General features: G+C 46.5%; 1 protein-coding gene across 3 annotated transcripts in view; it reads left to right on the forward strand.

The window, feature by feature from the left end:
- Positions 1-15,836: 15,836 nt before the first annotated feature.
- THADA (THADA armadillo repeat containing) overlaps positions 15,837-20,425 on the forward strand; it is a 233,154-nt gene continuing 228,565 nt past the window's right edge. For all 3 annotated transcript variants that reach the window (XR_016229415.1, XM_070069195.2, XM_089326478.1), the window contains exons 1-3: positions 15,837-15,993; positions 19,737-19,836; positions 20,135-20,229. Coding sequence is in view for 2 of the 3 variants with exons in the window: in XM_070069195.2 (XP_069925296.2) it covers positions 19,761-19,836; positions 20,135-20,229 (171 nt within the window). In the remaining variant the exon portion in view is untranslated. The remainder of the gene's footprint in view (positions 15,994-19,736; positions 19,837-20,134; positions 20,230-20,425) is intronic.

Below are 20,425 nucleotides of genomic sequence, written 5' to 3' on the forward strand. Positions count from 1 at the left end.
ACAAATCTTACACAGCTGCTTCGTCAATTAGCTGATTCCTGACTCAACCTGTGATTGGAGGAGAACAGCGTGCTCAGCATGTGGGCAGCAGAGCACGGATTGGTGGGAGTGGACTATAAAAGCGAGATAGAAGCGGGGCGCGGGGGAATTCGCTTATGCGCAGCAGACATCTCACAAGAATGCGGACACACCAAGTGGAATGCGGTTAGAATGCGGTTAGCAAAGGAGCAAATTTGAGCGCACAACACAGAGTCATTCGCTTAAACAACAGCATCTGGTCCGGTGTCGTTCTCCCGCGAGCCCGCGGAGGAGCGACAAGTCCGCCTTGGTGCTAAGAGCTCAACCATCTCCACAGACGAGCTTGGAGAGTTTCCCTGGGGACACCTTTACGAACCTTATAAGGACGTCTCCCTCAGTCTCTGCCTTTGTTTCTCCATTCAATTTCATCAAGATTCCGTCCAGCTCTGAATCAGTAACACATGGGCTGCAGCCAAGCCCAAGAGACACAAAGGCAAGCACCATCCTTATAGACCGTTCTGTTCTCTGGGCTTTTCTGAATATAAAACTGTGCCGCTTCTAGCCCAGCACCTGCCTCCTTCTTGTTTTATCTTTGATAACACAGATGCTGAATTTCCTAACCTGGCACAGTTTTACCACGGAAAACTCGAAATGCAGTAGGCAGTTTGGGGGGAATTGTGACACGAGCAAGTTTGTTCATTTGAGATGAATCTGAGTACAAAAGCATGCAGAAATCCTCACACAGAGATTTCTTCATTATTTTTTAAAGATTTATTATTTATTTGAAAGGCAGAGTTATAGAGAGGCAGAGGCAGTGAGAGAGAGCGGGCGAGCGAGAGAGATCTTTCACCTGCTGGTTCACTCTCTAAATGGTTGCAACGGCCGGAGCTGGGGTGATCTGAAGCCTGGAGCTTCCTCCAGGTCTCCCACATAGGTGCAGGGGTCCAAGGACTTGGGCCATCTTCTACTGCTTTCCCAGGCCTCAGCAGAGAACTGGATTGGAAATGCAGCAGAAGGGACTTGAACTGATGCCCACATGGGATGCCGGCGCTGCAGGGGGCAGTTTTATCTGCTATGCGGCTCCACAGAAATTTCTTAAAAGAAAGAAAATCCTGTTAACCTGGGAAACAACCCCTCCTTTGTTTTTGTACTTTGGCCCCAGATATGATTTTTTGTTTGTTTACTAAGAAAGTTATAGTTTATTCAGGTAGTAAATTTAACATATACATACTTTTTTTTGTTTTTTTTTTTTTGAGAGAGAGAGAGGTCTTCCATCTGTTGGTTCACTCCCCAAATGGCCACAACGGCTGGAGCTGCGCCAAGCTAAAGCCAGGAGCCAGGTGCTTCCTCCAGGTCTCCCATGTGGGTGCAGGGGCCCAAGCACTTGGGCCATCTTCCACTGCCTTCCCGGGCCACAGCAGAGAGCTGGACTGGAAGAGGAGCAACCGGGACTAGAACTGAGATATATGGGATGCCAGCGCCACAGGCAGAGGATTAACCAAGTGAGCCATGGTGCCAGCCTGAAAATTCTTTTGTTTACCAAACTTAGGGTTAAAAAACAAAAACAAAAAAACCAGACAGTAAAAAAAAAATTATCTCCTTACTCAAGCTATACTTAAGTGAAACAAGTTAATACAAATATCTCCCTATAATGGTATACTTTCTAAGTTTAAAAAAGACATTCTCGCCGGCGCCGCGGCTCACTAGGCTAATCCTCCACCTTGCGGCGCCGGCACACCGGGTTCTAGTCCCGGTTGGGGCACCGGATTCTGTCCCGGTTGCCCCTCTTCCAGGCCAGCTCTCTGCTGTGGCCAGGGAGTGCAGTGGAGGATGGCCCAAGTCCTTGGGCCCTGCACCCCATGGGAGACCAGGATAAGTACCTGGCTCCTGCCATCGGATCAGCGTGGTGCACCGGCTGCAGCGCGCTGGCCGCGGCGGCCATTGGAGGGTGAACCAATGGCAAAAGGAAGACCTTTCTCTCTGTCTCTCTCACTGTCCACTCTGCCTGTCAAAAAATTAAAAACAAACAAACAAACAAAAAAAGACATTCTCACATGCAAACACAAAAACAAATGTATCAACAGTCTCCCAAAATATTTTTTCCAGGATTCTACCTTTGCAATCTATATTTCCCTTTTTGTTCCTGACAAGTCTCAGGAAACATTGGTGGAAGTGGCTCATGTATATAGCCATCTTCAGAGTCCTATTGTTGATTTTAGAATTTCTATAAGCAGCTACTTTGTCTAAAACTAAAACAACAGCAGCAACAAAATCATAATGGGGAGGGCATTTGGCCTAGCAGCTAGGACACCTGCATGCCATATCTGAGTGCCTGGGTTCAATTCCTGGCTCCAGCTCCTGACTCCAGCCTCCTGTTAATGCACACCCTGTGAGGCAGTGGTGATGGCTCCAGTAGCTGTGTTCTGCCAGCCATGGAGGAGGCCTGGATTGACATCCCAGGTCCTGGCTTCAGCCTGGGCCAGGCCAGGTGTTGCAGGCATTTGGGCAGGGAACCAGCAGTCGGGAGGTCTCTCTGTCTCTCTCTCTCTTTCTGTTTGCCACTCAAATAAATAATTGTTTACATTTGTAGAAATGTCATGGGCTAGCATTGTGGTGTAATGGGTTAAGCCACCACTGCCTGCAATGTCAACATCCTATATGCGTACCACCTTGAATCCCGGCTGCTCCACTTCTGCTAATGTACCTGGAAAGCAGCGGAAGTCAGCCCAAGTGCTTGGGCCCCTGACATCCATGTGCGAGACCCAGTTCCAGGCCCCTGGCTTCAGCCTGGCCCAGCCCTGGCTGTTGCAGCCATCTGGGGAGTGAACCAACAGATGGAACATCTCTCCCACCCCACCCTCTCTGTAACTCTGACTTTCAAAACAAATAACTAAATTTTTAAAATAAACATAAAAAGACTCCCTTGATTACCCTTGATTTAATTTTATGATGATTCATACTTAAAAAGAAATAAGTATTGTCAAGCAGGCTAGACTATCACAGACTTGAATTTATTCTTGAAATTTAAGCTTCTTAACAGAAATTAAATCATTTCAGATGGCTGTCTTACTTCCTCTTGCCAAGGCCTGCAGGCTAACAATAGATAAAAGACAGGGCTTATGCTGTGGTATAGCAGGTAAATCTGCTGCCTGCAATACCAGCATCCCACACGGGCACCAATTCGGGTCCCAGCTGTACCACTTCTGATCCAGCTTCCAGCTAATGCGCCTGGGAAAGCAGTGGAAGGTGGCCCAAGTGCTTGGATCCTTGTACTCACATGATAAACCTGGAAGAAGCTCCTGTTTCCTGTCTTTGATCTGGCCCAACCCTGTCCATTACGGCCGTTTGGGAAGTGAACTAGTGTATGGAAGATCTCTCTCTCTCTCTCTCTCTCTCTCTCTCTGTAACTCTGCCTTTCCAGAAATAAATAAATCTTTTTTTTTTAAAAAAAAAGACTTATACTGATAGGTGTTATTTGGGTTAGTTGATGATTTCAAAATACTTAAGGACAAAGAGCTCTCCTGACTAGCACATGAACCCTTCAAAGATGAACAGCGGGTGAAAGGACCTCGAGATGCTTTTCTGCTATCTAGAGAGATAGAAATAAAAGTGAGAGTTTAACAGCAACAAAACCCTTCATGACAACTTCCCCCAAGAGCAAAGAGAAATTAGCCGTGATATGGAATCAACACTGATGGGGCATTCTTAAGGATTGCTGATCATATTTCCAAATATATCCTACTCGCCAGATATTTGCAGCTTGGTCTCTCATTTCCTCCAGGTCTTTGTTCAGATAGGACTTTATAATGCGCTCTCCCCTGCCCACCCTACATAAAACAAGAAGCTTCTCCCCTCCTCTCCTCTCCTGCTTTTTTTTTTTTTTTTTCCAGTTCATCTATCATCTGTCTTTCTCCAGTGGTTCTTTGTTATTTTCCGTGCCTTGAAATGTCTAGCACACAATAGTATGGAATAAACACTTATTAGATAAATAGGATATGCTTTCCTAACTCCATTGCACTTGGAAGCATTCATTATTCATTAAGTAAACAGTGTCTTTTACCTTTCAAACATACCGTTGACATGTGATGATCAGCAGTGGCTTAACCCCTGTCTTTAAGGAGGTTATGGGTTTGGTCAAGGGAAACACTGGAGAGGAACTTAGTGATGAAAGCACAAATGCCGCTCTGCAGAACCAGACAGCAGGCTCATCCAGCTGCACCTTGAAGGAATCGAGGTGGAATCCTCCCAAAGCCACGAGGGACAAGGAGTTACTCCAGGGGAAGAATTAGGAGAGTGTGAGGAGTGTTCACACAAAGAGAACCACCTACGGAAAGACCAAGTGGTGAGAGGATGCGGCCAGACCCAAAGACCTGTCTCTCCCCAAACATCCATTGCCTGCCAGGTCTGCGCGGGTGGCTCCTTCTACTGAGAATGGCTGGAATGCCACTCTGTTGACCACTTGGTCATCTGGCCACTAATTCCTACATATTGAAAAACTCTTTGCTAAGTAGATTTTCCTAACTCACAAGAGCCAAAGGAATCACTTCCTTCTTTGATCCTCATTATGATCAGTGTTTTCTTCTATGATAGCCTTAGCAATGGCTTTATTCAACATTGGATGGAATTCCTTAAAGAACAGAAGGTAGGACTTCTATCCTTTGTGTCCTTAGGACCCCAAAGGGGCTGATATAGAAGTGGACACTCTCTAAATGCAGAATGAACGAGTGAATTATTAATTCTGCTTCTGAATGTCATTTCCTGGTTCTTTTTTTTTTTTTTCCCCTGGTTCTTTTGTTTGGAGAAAACTGGAAAATCCCAGGGCTTTCTTGCATCGAGACAAGGGTGACCATGCTATGCATCTGAATAGTCAAAACTAACATGGATCTGGATATAAGCAGATAGGGGTATAGCTGTGGATGTAGGTGTATCTATGTCAATCCATCCTTGTTCTAGCTCTTGCCTGACTAGTCAAGGAGGAAAGGAACCACAAATGAGCCTTCCTCTATGAATGTGTTAATTCTTGTCTCCTGTTAGTTCTGAAGCTGAGATGGGGCCTTACACACAGGATACTGGGGGATTGCCTCTGGTGCAGGGGTGGGAAGATGTAGAATTGGTGAGGATGCCAATACACAGGCTCCCCAAAAGCTTCAGCCACTGTCTTGAAGTCCTCAAGCACACATAAGCCCCACAATGATGGGAAATAGCCAGGTCCATTGGCACACCAGTGGTTGGATGTAGGCCTCCCAGGAAAAGTGTGTGTTCAGGCATGGCCACAGCACCCCCAGAAGCTAGGGCAACAAGTCCTTCTTGGAAGCAGGATCTCTGGCTCCATGGCAGTATTTTCCATAGTCACACAATCTCCTTTCAATTAGAGTAGGCTCTGTTCACATTTCTCTAACCAGAGTGTGCATATTTAAAAATATATGGAAAACTTCAACGAGGCCTGCTGGAAATCAGCACATTGGAAAAACACTGCAAGTGCACTTTTCCCGGAGATATTATTGGAATATGAAGCTACTGATATGCACTTTCCTTAAGTTTGATGGGCAAGGCTTTTATGCCAGAGCTTTGGGGTTCTTTTTAATCCCATAAGCTATCTAATATTTTCCATGGCAGATTGCAGATCTCTCTCTCCTATGAATTTCATTTTTTCCATCACTTTTCCATGACATCAGGAGCCGACTATCCAAATTTTACTTAAATGGATTCAGATGGTGGTCTTATTCTTTAATGTTATCCTTTATGTTACAAAACGATTCTTGAAAACAATGTTAAAACAATGAGCCCAATTGATTTCTTGAAATTTTTCTAATAGATTTCACTGAGAATTTTATTTTTATCTTTTATTTTGTAAAAACAAAACAAAAAAACAAAAAACCAAGATTTTTGTTCTCTGTTTCTTCTGGATCATTCTATTCCACCATTGCTTTTTTCTTTCTGGCTACATTATTTAAAGTTTTTCTTTCTTGGCTCTTTTCTTTCACAGTTGACATGGATATTGTTATCAGCAGGGTCTAGAGGTCACCCAGAACACCCTAAGGGTTACTTCTGCATAAAACACTTATAAACAGTAGACAAATAGTCTGCTAGGCTCTTAAGTCTCAACTTTTGGCTTATGGTTCTAGGCACTTATATCTCCAGTTGTCACTTGATGTTGTGTCCTTTTTCTTTGTATTTTTGTTAGATTATAACAGCATCCAGGTTAGGACAGCATAGTTTGCTAAATGTTATTGGAGCACGTCTTGGCCAGCTTCTATAACAAGGACTAGAGGAGTAAGGGTAGTATCAACCCTTTGGGATTCTGGCATCTGATGGGGTACAAATTCACGTAGAACATTTCAGTAGGAAATCGCACATGGAACATAGCAATTAGGCCCAAAGAGCTATGGGAGGGGGCCGGCTCTGTGACATTGCGGGTAAAGCCACTGCCTGCAGTGTCAGAATCCCATACAGGCATGGGTTCGAGTCCTGGCTGCTCCACTTTCAATCCAGCTCCTTACCAATGTGCCTGGGAAAGCCACAGAGCATGACCCAAATCCTTGGGCCCCTGCACTCATGTGGGAGACCCAGAAGAAGCTCCTGGCTTCGTATCGGAGCAGCTCTGGCTGTTGTGGTCGGTTAGGGAGTAAACCAGAGGATGAAAGACCTCTCTCTGTTTCTGTGTGTGTGTGTGTAACTCTTACTTTCAAGTAAATAGATAAATCTTAAAAAGAAAAAAAAAAGAGCTATGGGAGGACAAACAACAGGACATCAGCCTGCTCTCCAGGGCTCTCCAGGCAATGGCAGCCTCTTAGGAGGTGTGTAAGAGTCAGCCAGTCTCATATTACTGCAGTGCAAGAGGTCTTCAATTATGTATTCTGCAAGAGCTACGCACACATTTTCATTTTGGGCACCCAAATAAACCTATCTTTTAATTCTATTTCCCGTGAACTTTTTGAAGCCCTCTTGTTAATATGTGCAGGCCACAAAGGGGAGCTGAAAAGGCACCCCATGGAGGTATCCTAGATCTTGACAAGCCACATCTGCTGTCTTCTGAGGGCCAGAAGGACCCACGTAAGACTTTCAAGCAGAGAGAGCCCTGTATTTTGGAAAAATCATTTCCACAGGACCAGCGGAGTCGTGGTTCTCAGTGTGCCCTGGACAGGCAGAGTCAGCAGCACTTGGGAACTTGTCAGAAATGAACATTCTCCGGCCCCACTGCGGACCCGTTAGCTCTGAAGTTCTGGGAGCCGGGCCAGGCAGTCAGTGTTTCAGCACGCCTCCCAGCGGACTCTGCTCTGAACCAGCAGGGAACATTCGGCAATGCCTGGGGCCTGAGCTTGGATTAGGGGAAAGTAAGCAAGGAATTCATGTTGGTTTCAACATTAAAAACAGTACTGGGGAGGGGGGGGCTGGCACTATGGTGTATTAGGGTACCGCAATCCTCAGTAATTAAGGTAAGTAGTATTTTCTAAAAATCATATTAACGCAAAATCCATGATGAACAAAATTTTGAATAAAGACAGGTGGGTGGTGGTTTCAGGCCCCTGTGTGCTTGTGCAATGGGACAGCTCTTTCCAATCAGCTTGGGATTCCCCAGGTCTACATGGCTTTCACATTTTACATCAGGCAGATTCACGAGTATGACAAAGGCTAAGTGAGCAGATTGAGTAAGTTGGGGTTCAGGACTAACTTGTGAGACCCATATTCCAAAGAGCCCCAAGCTCAGAAAGGTGCCAGACTTGGCTTAATGCTCTGTTCTGTTTTGAAATTATACTAATTTTTAAGAAGGGGCTCTGCATTTTCATTTTACACTGGACCCTCAAAGTTTCTCTAAAATTACTTCTGGATGTCTCTTTTTTTTCCTTGCAAATGTTACATTAGCATAGAGTGAATTCAGTCTTTTGTTGTTTTTGTCATTGTAGCACTTTAATTAACTTTTTCCATTGGGTTCAAAATACGAGAGCACATTTTGGCAAGTATGTTAGGGCACACATGTTTCTCCTTTTGTTTAGCACAGTTCAGGTCTGGAAACATTTTTTGATTGTCATGGCTGGGGGATGTTACTGGCTTCTAGGGGGTAGTGCCAGAGATGCTGCTAAATGTCCTACATGGAAAGTCCAGCCCCATGACAGCGAACTGTTTGGTTCAAAATGTCAATAGTGCTGATGAGGAGGTTTTTAACAACGTCTGGAATTTGGACAATATTAGAAAATATGGAGCTACAAAGAACTTGATGATTAATCAACTGGGAGACAGTGGATTTTTTAAAAAAGATTTATTTATTTGAAAGTCAGAGTTACACAGAGAGAGAAGGAGAGAAAGAGAGAGAGAGAGAGAGAGAGAGAGAGAGAGAGAGGTCTTCCATCCGCTGGTTCACTCCCCAAGCGGCCGCAATGGCTGGAGCTGGGCCGATCTGAAGCCAGGAGCGGGGAGCTTCTTCCAGATCTCCCACATGGGTGCAGGGACCCAAGCACTTGGGCCATCTTCCCCTGCTTTCCCAGGCCACAGCAGAGAGCTGGTTTGGAAGTGGAGCAACCAGGACTTGAACTGATGCCCACATGGAATTCTGGCATTGCAGGTGGCGGCTTTACCCGCTATGCCATTGTGCTGGCCCCAGACCGAGGCTTTTTGACAGAAAGAAAGATTCCCAGAAGTTTTGCTTGCTTGGGGAACAAATTAGCATAGAAAATTCAGGAGGAGGAGCGAGTTAGGTAGAACTGAGGCAGAGGTAAAAAGTTGAAGTAGGATATCCAAGTGGAGATGCTTATTTGAAGGCAAGCACCTGAAATTTTGAACATAGAAATATTAGAATTGTCAATAAGTACTGCCATCATGGCCCTCCATCCCCTGTCAAGAACCCTGGACAATTCCACCCCCTTGCCTGGGAGAATGGATGTCATAGCTAAACCAGGAGACAAGCAAGGCTATTTTTTGGCTTTTCAAGACCCACATGATTGTTCTGAAACTCACAATGGAGACATGGCTTTGTTCATTTTAAACATTTAAGTCCTGAAGAACTCAGAGTGTGGAGTTCAATGTCATGCTATAAATAATAGTCTAGGGAGAAGAGGCACAGACCAAGGCACTCTTTTCCTGACTGTGGCTGACTGATGTCACTTGCTGCAGCCCACAGCATGCCCAATAACCAGTGGGTGCAGAAGTACAGTGGCTCAGTCCCCTTGCGTGCAAACTGCAGAGCTCCCGGTAGAACCGGCTGCGGCCTCAGCTGCACATTCAATCCAATTCAACTCTTTCTGACCGGCTGTGTCCTCCTGTTCCTTACAAGGGTGGTCCTCAGGACTCCCCAGTAACCCTCTCCCATGCAAATCTCTGCCTCCACTCGGTTTCCTGGGGAATCAGTCTAAGACAGTGTTCAACAAATATTTGTTCAGTAAATGATGCATGAGCTTTTCCACTGTAAACTATGTGGATCCTCACTCACAAGCAGAGATGTTGTGAAAAACCTCTGACCTTTATTTGTACATTTAACATTTTATTTTGTCATCTCAAGTCCTGAAAGTTTACCCAGCCCCGGGGTCATGCCGGACTTCTTGGTGATGATAGTATCAATGTCCAGTTGTTGTGGTTGTGCTGCCATTTGACCACCAGATGGCAGAGGTGATACTTGGAAAACCTCCCTTGTTGACCCTGGGTCATCCACTCCCAAGATTTAACACTAAACCCAAATTACCCATTTCGTACCATTAATTCCCAAGCCCTTGTAATCATGGCATTGTTTCATTTTGTAGGGAAGTGTCACTGCCACATTGGCCTTGTTTGCATATTAAAAGGAGAGTTTGGAATATAATGGAAACTGTACAGCCACTGCCGCTTTTTGAACAAGCTGCTTTATCAGTTAAAAAATAAGTAAATAATAAATAAGAATTCCAGGTCTGTTGTGAGAAATAGATGAAGATGACTGGGGTAGAGGGGAGGGCTTGCTGGAGTCCTCTCCAGCCCAGGTGAGCTTGGATATGGAGGGTGGGGTCAGGTCCCTGTGGTCCTTAGGCCTCTTTCCCAGCTCCTAGAGCTGGGTGCTGGGTTAGGGAATGTTCTCGAAGGCAGCCCTGGCTCCTGACACCTGCGTGCCAGCCTATGCCAGCCTCGTGGGCCTGGCAATACCCCTCCCTTGCCAGGCCCTCTGAAGTGTGTTCCCCCTTTCAGAACAGCACAGAGGTTTCTGCCTGCTGGGATGTGGGCAGGCAGTATTGTTGCTTTCTTCCAAGAGGACACAGTCTGTGCCATTGCTGCACGGCGTGCAATGAGATCACCACTGGCTGTCAGGGAGTTTTTCATGCTGAAGCTAGAGGGTCCTCACCCTCCCCGCCTGCATTCCTCCCTGCCCGAGGGAGCACAGGGGTACCCCACGGAGTCTGGCACAGGTTTGCTTCCATCAGCCCTGAGGCACTCAGCTGGTGGGCCGGAGGCAGACCACCAGACTGAGATCGGGGAGTGAGGAGTCTCAGTGTCTACCCTCCCCCCTTTTTTCCACTTGGGGAGCGGGTCAACATCCTATTGGTGGTGTCATCCCACACGTTTAGTAATTTAACACATACATTTATTATCCTGCAGCCCCAAAATGGGTCTCCCAAGGTTAAAGTGAGGGTGTCAGCTGGGCTATGTTTCCTCGGGAGACTCCAGGGGAGATTTTAGTGCCTTTCCCAGTTTAGGGGCTGCTTGCATTCTTTGGCTGGTGACCTCTTCCTTCTGAGCACATCTCTCAATCCCTGCTTATGTCGTCATCACATCTCCTTTCTCCACCTCTGATCCTCCTGCCTCCCTTTTGTAAGGGCTCCTTGTGATTATATCGGGCCCATCTGTCTGACCCAGAATAACCTCATTTTCAAATGTGTGATATAGGGGCCGGCGATATAGCACAGTAAGATTAAGCTACAATCTGTAGTGCTGACATTCCATATGGGCACCAGTTCGAGTCCTGGCTGCTCCACTTCTGAGCCAACTCCCTGCTAATGCTCCTGGGAAAGCAACAGAAGATGGCCCAAGTCCCTGGGCCCCTGCTACCCACGTGGGAGACCTGGAAGAAGCTCCTGGCTCCTGGCTAAGGTCTGGCCCAGCTCCAGTCATTGTGGCCATTTTGGGGGAGTAAACAAGCAGATGGAAGATCTCTCTCCCCCCCACCCCAATTCTAACTCTGCCTTTCAAAAACATAATCTTTTAAAAATGCATGTTAATCTCACCTGCAAAGTCCTTTTTCCCAAGGAAGGTAATACATTTACAGCTCTCAGGCTGGCCACGTGGACGTGTCTGGGGAGATTTAGCTCAGTTTACCCAGAGGGTCTGAGGTCTGGGATCAAAGGTGAATGAGAAAAATACAACAGAAGGCCACCTGTCAAGCACATTGTGTGCCAGAAACGGTGACTGACTCCTTACATGTGATAGCTCATTGAATTCTCACATCAAGGTGGCACAGTAGGTATTATTCCAGTATTCTTAAAAAAGATTTATCTGGTGGGTCACTTCTTGAATGGCCACAACAGTCAGAGCTGGGCTGATCCAAAGCCATGAGCTTCTTCCAGGTCTCCAGTGGCCTAAGGACTTGGGCCATCTTCCACTGCTTTCCCAGGCCACAGCAGAGAGCTGGATTGGAAGTGGAGCAGCCGGGTCCCAAACCTGTGCCTATGTGGGATGCTGGAACTGCAGACGGTGGCTTTATAAGCTGTGTCATGGTACCAGCTCCACAACTTTGTTACTATTTAAGACAGTTCCCTGATACAAAAGTTAGTAGCCCAAAGAAGCATTTCTATTTCTAAGCGAATGACAATTAGAAGTGAACAGAAATCCAACTGAAACCACAAACCCTGAGGCTCTGGGGCTCAGTGCAAAGGAAGTAATCTCCAACAATGAAGGCAACAAAAATCAAGATGATCTTGGCAGAGGGGAGAGGCAGAACTGAAGAAGCGAGGTAATGTATCATGGGCCATCAGCCAGTGTCCACGAAAGCCTCAGGGGCAGTGGAGCTTGGTGGTCTATGTGTCCTTGGATCTCTCTTGCTCCCTTGCTTGGACTCAGAAATCTCGTTAAGACATCAGTCACCTCCAGAACTAACTGGGATTTTAGGAGATGAGTGGGGGTGTAGATTCAGAGATCCCGGCTTCAAGTAAATATCTTGGAGGGATCTGGGGAACTCCGGCAATCCTGTTGATGATCTTGACGAAGAGGCCACAAAGTTTTGCTTGTAGCCTTGGAAGCCAAGAAAGGCGAAGGCTCCAAATGGCCTGGCCCTGTGATCAGGCAGCCACAGGGTGGGATGGGTGGCTGTGGCATACAGACCCTTGGCGAGAACCTGCGACAAATGCAATACTACATTGCACAAAATATATGTACAGGGATTACTTTTTTTTTTTTCAAAGATTTATTTATTTATTTGAAAGTCAGAGTTATAAAGAGAGAGAAGAAATGGAGAAAGAGAGAGGTCCTCCATTTGCTGGTTGACTCCCCAATTGGCTGCAACAGCCTGAGCTGCGCCAATCTGTAGCCAGGAGCCAGCAGCTTCTTCTGGGTCCCCCACGCAGGTGCAGGGGCCCAAGGACTTGGGCCATCTTCTACTGCTTTTCCAGGCCATAGCAGAGCTGGATTAGAAGCGGAACAGCCAGGACCTGAACTGGCGCCCATATGGGATGCTGGCACTGCAGGTCATGGCTTTACCCCCTGTGCCACAGTGCCTGCCCTGAGGGATTACTTTTCATGATTTTATTTAGTTTACTTTTACCATGTCATTTAACTGTGTTTTCATTAATACTTTTATAGAGTCAGGATGACTAACTCTTGCCCATGGGATCATTTTTATGAATAAATTATACAGTTACTTTTAAAAAGTTTTTGGTTCAACGCAGTGCTACTGTCTTAAAAGAAAAAAAAAAACTGAAGCAGAAAAGTTGAAGCAGTCTCAAGTTAGAAATGCTGCCAGGTAGCTAACAAAACCAAAAGGATATCTTATTCAATTGTGCTACTGCTCAGCCTTTACAAGCAAACTTTCTCTTGTCTCTACTTCCCCCAGGAGCCACCACTCCAAGTATCCAGTCCTGGAGTACTAGAGTAGGAGTACTAGAGTACTAGAGTACTTTACTTGATCTTGACAGTTTCTCTCTAGAGTCTCTTTAAAACCCATTCAAATCGGTTTCATGTAAACTTCTCTTCTCCCCACCACTCCATGAATGGCAACTTCATCCTTTCAGCTGCTCAGGCTAGACACCTCAGAATCATATTTTTGACTTCTTTCCCTTATTTCTTATCCTTCCTAAAATCCTACTAGTTTTACTTCCAAATTACCGAATATCTACAATCTGTGCACTTCTCACCCTCCACTGCTATGCTCCTTGTCTAAGCCAGCAGCACCTGCCCAGTGCACAGCAATTGCCTTCTCACCGGTCATTCTTTTCTTTCTTGTCTATCTTTTCATTTTTTTTTTTTAATTTGAAAGGCAGAGGGACATAGAGAGAGAGAACTCACTGGTTCACTCCCAAATGTCCATCACAGCCTGCAGCTGGGAATTTGATTTGGGTCTCCAGCACAGGCAGCAGGGATCTAAGCACTCAAACCATCACTCCTGCCTCCTGGGTGTGCAGCAGTAGGAAAGGCGATCTGAGTAGAGGAGCTGGGACTTGAACTATGCACTCCGAAATGGGATGTGGGTGTCCCAAGCAACGACGTAACCCTAGTGCCAACCCGCCACCCCTCACTAATCTTGCACCCATCATAGTCCCTTCTGAACTAAGTGGCTCCAGTGATGCTTTTTTTTTTTTTTAAAGATTTATTTATTTGAAAGTCAGAGTTACACGGAGAGAGGAGAGGGAGAGGGAGAGGGAGAGGGAGAGGGAGAGGGAAAGAGAGAGAGAGAGAGAGAAAGAGAGAGAGGTCTTCTATTTGATGGTTCACTCCCCAGTTGGCCACAATGGTCGGAGCTGCACCGATCTGAAGCCAGGAGCCAGGAGCCAGGAGCCTCCTCTGGGTCTCCCACATGGGTGCAGGGGTCCATGGATCGGAAGTGGAGCAGCCGGGTCTCAAACGGGTGCCCATATGGGAAGCTGGCACTGCAGGCCAGGGCGTTAACCCGCTGGGCCACAGTGACTGCCCCTCCAGTGATGCTTTATGGATGTAAATTAGATCCTACTGATCTTTGGCTCAAAATGAATCCCCATGTCACTGGAGAGTGAAAATCAAAGTCCTTACAATGACCCGAAGGCTTTACATAATCAGAACTCCCTTGTCTTATTCCTTGCTACTTACTCCCTTGCTCACCTCACTCCTGCCACCCTGACCTCCTTGCAGTTCTCCCAACAGGCAATCTCCTGCCCCAGGTCCTTTGCATTGGATTTCGCCTCTCCGTTCCTACATCGCTCCGTTCCTACATCGCTTGCAAATCTTTACTCAGTGATGCCTCCCTGACCATCCTATTTAACAGGCAACAAGTCTCCCCCGTGTCATTTTCCAGCTCCCCACCCCATAGCATTCATCACCTTTTAACCTAAATGTTTATTGTGTTTGTTTCCAACTCCAACCACCATTGTGCGGGCTAAAGAGTGACACTGTCTGTCCCTTAATTTCAAATGGTTCAGTCAGAACCAAAAAGGGCTTCGGATCCACTGAGATCTATGTAATGATCTCAGTGGGACTGAAAAAACAAATTTTTTAAAAAAACTGTAATAATGAAACATTTTACGTGTACTTTACCATAATTAAAGCAGAAATTCAAAGTCTCAGAACCTCTGTGGAGTAACAAATATTTAAGACAATTTTATTTCATTTGTGTTTGTGTACTTATATGTAGTTGGACCCAAAGTAGAATGCATTTCTTACTAGCAGTCCGTTAAAAATATTAGAGAAAATTACTATAGAGAAAGTTCCACATACACTCATCAGTCGAGATGCACAAGAGTTCAAGAGCAGCACTGTTAGAGGAAAAGCTGGAAATAGCCCACGTGTGCAGGTGGCAGCATGGACACCTAACTGTAGTGTATTAATCGATGGGATAATGAGCAACAGGGAATGACAGAATGACAGCCACCTGCTTTTATGTGGGCGAATCCCAAAAACAATGCTCAAAGGAGCAAACTGCTGGGCAATACACATCCAACTCCAGAAATAAGGCTCAAAACCAAACAAAACTGTATCTGGTTCAGTGACGCAGAAAACAAGGCAACTCAGAGACGCCATCGCTTAAAAAGTCATCATTCTGTCTGAGGAAGATCGGGCGGGGAAAGGATGCTTCCCAGCACTTGCCGAGTTACCGCTGCTCAGATGGCATCGCGTGTTTCCCGATCTTGTCCCTTGCCCCGGCGCCTCGAGGAGTGCGCGGCGCTGTCGCTTATTTCGGAAGGAAAGAATCTGACAACTCGCGCGAGCTGCGTAATACGCGTATCCTAACGCGGGGACGACGCCCCGACCACACAGCTCACGGTCTGCAGAAGGAGCAGGTGCACCCCGGCACACGTCCGTTCACTTCTCATTTGAGCCCAAATTCTTCGCGCCGCTTCGGTTAGGTTCCTGCCCAGTCCTCTTCCCCCAGCTCGCAGGCTCCAAAGGCGCCGGGCTCCTAGTCCCCGCAGCCGGGGCTGGTTTTCTCCCCATCTCCGCGCCGGGTAAACCGCGTGGGAAGAAGGAGGAGGGCCCTGATTGAGGTAGACAGGATCCTCCACACAAGGTGGGTGCAGAGCCCGCAGTCCAGGCTGCGCAGAAGTCCCGTGGGCGCGGTTCCAGCCCGCTCGGTCCGCCCCAGCGGCTCGCCGTCCAATCAAATCCGCTTGCCACGCCCACCCATGGTGACATCACGGCTGACCGGCCTCCTAATTGGAGAGTCTGCTCCCGCTTCATATCGCGATGAATCCTCCTCCAGGCCCTGCCTCCCTCTCTCCTCGGCGACCCGGTAGTCGATCACAGACCACGTTGCGGGCCACGGAGAAGCGGCAGAACTAGACCAGCTTCCGGGACTCGTCAGGACATCCGCGGCTCGGCTCGGACGCCCACGGGCACTAGGTTCGGCTCCCAGGCGTGATGCCTGTCAGACCCGCGATGGCGCGCCACTCACTCTTCTCCGCGCAGCCGGCCGGTTTGCTAGGACCATCTGGCGGGTCGCACCCTTTCCGGCCTTTTGGTATCGCCCGCGTAGGGCGACTGTGAAACTGATTTCCGGTCGCGTAGATCTCCATGGAGACAGCGCTTTAACCAGTTTGTTCACCTGTCATTCCTCCCACTCCACGTGGTTCGGAAATTGCCCAGAGAATGTTTGTGGGCGTCAGCCAGAAAGGTGTAGGTGGGAGTTAACCGCGTTCTAAAGGGAAGCTGTAAGTGGGACCCAGGAGCAGAGGTTGGCGGGCACCTCCTGCCGCCTAAGCAGGACCTTGGGGTGGAGGCTCAGTTCTCCTGGACACACGTGTGTGACACCCCGTGAGCTCGCATAATCACCGAGTCCATTTCTGTGTCATTCCCGAGGGTTCCAAGATCAGATCCTGCTACAGCTCATCATTCACCAGAGAGCAGGCTCCCAGGTTGCCTTCTCAGTCCCTTCTCATTTTGTACCGTGGTCACTTCCCTAGGGAGTGAGCCTCAGCCATTCCCCTGGATGTAACTTACTGAATTCCTCCCTGGGCGATGCCAGGCCAGCTGCTTCCAATTTTAGTAGCATTTTTGGTTAAGTGGTTGCTCACATGCTATTAAAGCATTGCTTTACTTTTTCCTTTTTTTTTTTTTTTTACATCCCAAATGGACCATGGTTTCTTAAGTGTTAGAGCTAAGCCTGTCACTTTGATGTAGAGTTGAATTCAGATATCAGATCGTCTACCTTTCTGCAATATATTCCTTCTATGTCGTCTCTGACCATTGTTTGTTAATTGAGTCATTGATTTAGTCATCAAATTTATTAAACACCCACTGTTTGCCAAATGCGGTGTTAGGAATCGAGAATCAAAATGAACAAAACAGATTAAAGTTGCTGCCTTCATGGAGTTTACTGCTAGGGGAGTCAGACAATATGCAATGTATGGGTTATCCCAATTTCAGTAAAGTGCTGTGAAGAAATGGAAGTGGTGTGTGTGTGTGTGTGTGTGTGTGTGTGTGTGTGTGAGAGTGGTGCCGTTTTAGATAGAGCAGTCGTGGAAGACTCTTGGGAGGTGATACGAAGCAGATCTGAGTGATGAGAAGGAGCCAGCCTTGTGCAGATGTGGGAGGATACCTGATTCCCCTTAGGTGGGAATAAGAGCCTCAGGAGGAGGTATGAAGCCCTGAGCTGGTGAAGAGGGGACCGATTTGACAACAAAGAGGAAGGCAAGACCGGATTATTTCCCGGGGGTGGGAAATGTCCATCCTGGGGGCTGTATAAGGCCTGTGAAATCGTTTGGTCTGACCCTGCCAAGGCAGCTGTAGGCAGGATGTGAAATTCAATACGTCTCATATAAGAGGCTAATTTTTTTTTTTTTTTTTTTTGACAGGCAGAGTTAGACAGTGAGAGAGAGACAGAGAGAAAGGTCTTTTTCCGTTGGTTCACTTCCCAAATGGCTGCTACAGCTGCGCCAGCCGCCGCGCTGCGCCAGTCTGAAGCCAGGAGCCAGGTGCTTCCTCCTGGTTTCTCCTGCGGGTGCAGGACCCAAGCACTTGGGCCATCCTCCACTGCCTTCCTGGGCCGCAGCAGAGAGCTGGACTGGAAGAGGAGCAACCGGGACACAATCCAGCGCCCCAACCAGGACTAGAACCTGGGGTGCCGGCGCCACAGGCAGAGGATTAAGAGGCTAATTTTTAAGTTGTTCATTTTGTATGACTCTCAAATAATGTTGTAAATATCCAAAAGACCTTTGGTAGAAAAAAAAAGTTTTCCCACCCCTGCTTTTAGGGGCTTGAAAACTAAACTTCTGAGTTTGGGTTTATTTTATTTATTTATTCTGACAGTAACTGGGAGCCTTTGGAAGTTTTTAAGCAAATAGGCAATTTGGCTTGGTTAGTGTTTAAGGTAGATTTGATGACTGGAGAGATGGAGGACAGTGCAGAAGTGAGGACAGCGTTAGGAGCTCTGTCAGGCATCTGGGGGAAAAAAGTGTTCAGTCAGCTTCTGTTTGGATAGTCCCAGTGCTGGGAGATTCTCTGTTTATAAGGTAGCCCATTCCGTCATGGGACCATAGCGTTCTTTCATGCTGAGCCGGAATCTGTCTCCCTGAACCTTGGGCTGATTTTTCCTTACTCAAAAGAAATTAGTGGGACAAAGGAAATCTACTTGCTTTTGTTGTTCGGAGCTGTCCAGCAGCTGTTGTAAGTCTCCTGGCCTCCTCTTCTCTCCAGGCTCGACACCTTTGCTGTCTGAGCTGTTGACTGAAAGAGATGCCCCCTAGGCCCTTCAGACATCTGCTTGTTCCTCATCACGGCTCATGAAAGTGGCCAGCAGCACGGTCCATAGCGCTCCACGTGTCTCCTGACCTGTGCACGAGACTGAGCACGCAGGCACTGCCTTGGTCAGGCCGTCTGCTCGTGTGGGTTACAGCAGGGATTGAGTGCTTTTGGCTTGCATCTTGAGCTGTTTCAAACCATATTTCACCTCCCTCTGCTTTCCCATTCTGTACTTCAATGTGTGTTTTTCTAAGCTAAATCGAGCATTTTACCTTTATTTCTGTTTCATCTTGGTAAATTTCATATTACTAATTATTCCAATTCATTGAACTGTTTTTTTGTTTTAGGAGTTACTTTATTTATTTGAAAGATAGAGAGAGGGAGAGAAAAAGAGATCTTCCATCTGCTGGTTCATGCCCCAAATGGCTGCAGTGGCCAGGGCTGGGCCAGGCCAAAGCCAAGAGCCAAGAGCTTCTTCTGGGTCTCCCACATGGGTGGCAGGGGCCCAGGGACTTGAGCTATCTTCCACTGCTTCCCCAGGCACATTAGCAGGGAGCTGGATGGGAAGTGGAACAGCCAGGACATGAACTGCTGCTCATGGAATGCCAGCATCACAGGCAGTGGCTTTACCTGCTTTGCCTTGACTCAGGCCTGGTTGAACTGTTTTCAGTACTGATTGTGTCATCCATATCCCCACAGCTTTGCGCCTTGTATACGTGCATAATGTTATGTCCTTTGATCTTTGTGCCAACAATCCTAAAAAATGCAAAGTGTGCCAAGATAAGATTCCTGTGGCATTTCCCTAGTGACTTCTCTCCAGATAGTCTGGAGAGAATAGATTAGTGTATAGTGTATATAGTGGGGCTTGGTTAGCCCGTTCTAAACCCGTTGGTCTGTTGACTTGCAAGTACACTCACAAGCACAGTATACCAAAGTTTCCTTTACCAAAGATTTTGCAGGTATCAGCATACAATGATGTCTCCTGGAATGTCTGTCTAACAAGTCCTGAGATTAGTGTGACTCAACTGAAGTTTGGAAAATCTATGATGGTTTCTTTTGTTTTTATAGAAATGAGGGTTTGCTGTATTATAAAATATAAAGTAGTAGGTAAAAGTAACTTTATATAATAACATACTGTTCTTGAGGTTTCAAAAAATTATTCTTCTACAAAGCAGGAATCTTTGCTCCTCAGGGGGATTTGGAGACAATTTTTTGGTTGTTTCAACTTGGGGAATGGAGAGGAGGAGGGGTCCTGCTGGCATCTTGTGAGGCCAAGGGTGCTGTACACCTCCTACGATGCATAGGACAACAGCTCTCCACAAAGACTGGCCTGGACCAAAATGTCAGTAGTGCTGAGGTTGAGACACCCTACTTTAGACAATGCCTTAAACTCTTCTTTCTTGTAGTGACTGCTGTAAACTCTATTTAAAATGGGTGTGAAGAAGAAGAGAGACATGCAAGTTGCTGCATTGACCATTTGTCATCAGGACCTTGAAACGTTAAGATGTAAGTGATTTCTGATTTCACTTTATTATAAGATTAACATACAATATTTTCTAATTTACAAGCAGTATATTTTAATCTCTGAAATACCATAGCGCATAATGTTTAAACTCTTTCTATTTAATTTTTCTGTGTTTATTAAATTCAGTTTTGGATGTAAAATGGTTTCTAAAAGTTCTATTTCTACACTAAATTCTACCTGTTTTTTGGTTTATAATTTAAAAATTTCGTAAAGTGCATGACAAACAAACTCATTCATAACTGAGGTAAATAATTAAAATTATGTGTGTGTATTCTGTAGCTTTTGCTGATGTGGAAGGGAGAAATCTGGCTTCTTTGCTGTTACAATGTGCACAACTCACAGATGGAGTGTCACAAATCCATTATGTTAAACAGGTAAGGATGGGTTGGTATTCAGGGATACATCTTGAAGATTATCATGCTGCCATGAATTTGAAATTTAACTGACAATTTTTTAAAAGATTTTATTTATTTATTTGAGAGGCAGAGTTACAGACAGAGTGACAGAGAGAAAGGTCTTCCATCCACTGGTTCACTCCCCAAATGGCCACAATAGCCAAACTTAAGCCTA

Source organism: Oryctolagus cuniculus, chromosome 2 (assembly GCF_051225735.1).
Source record: "Oryctolagus cuniculus isolate XC-2025 breed Fujian yellow rabbit chromosome 2, ASM5122573v1, whole genome shotgun sequence".
In the NCBI taxonomy this organism is placed as follows: domain Eukaryota; kingdom Metazoa; phylum Chordata; class Mammalia; order Lagomorpha; family Leporidae; genus Oryctolagus; species Oryctolagus cuniculus.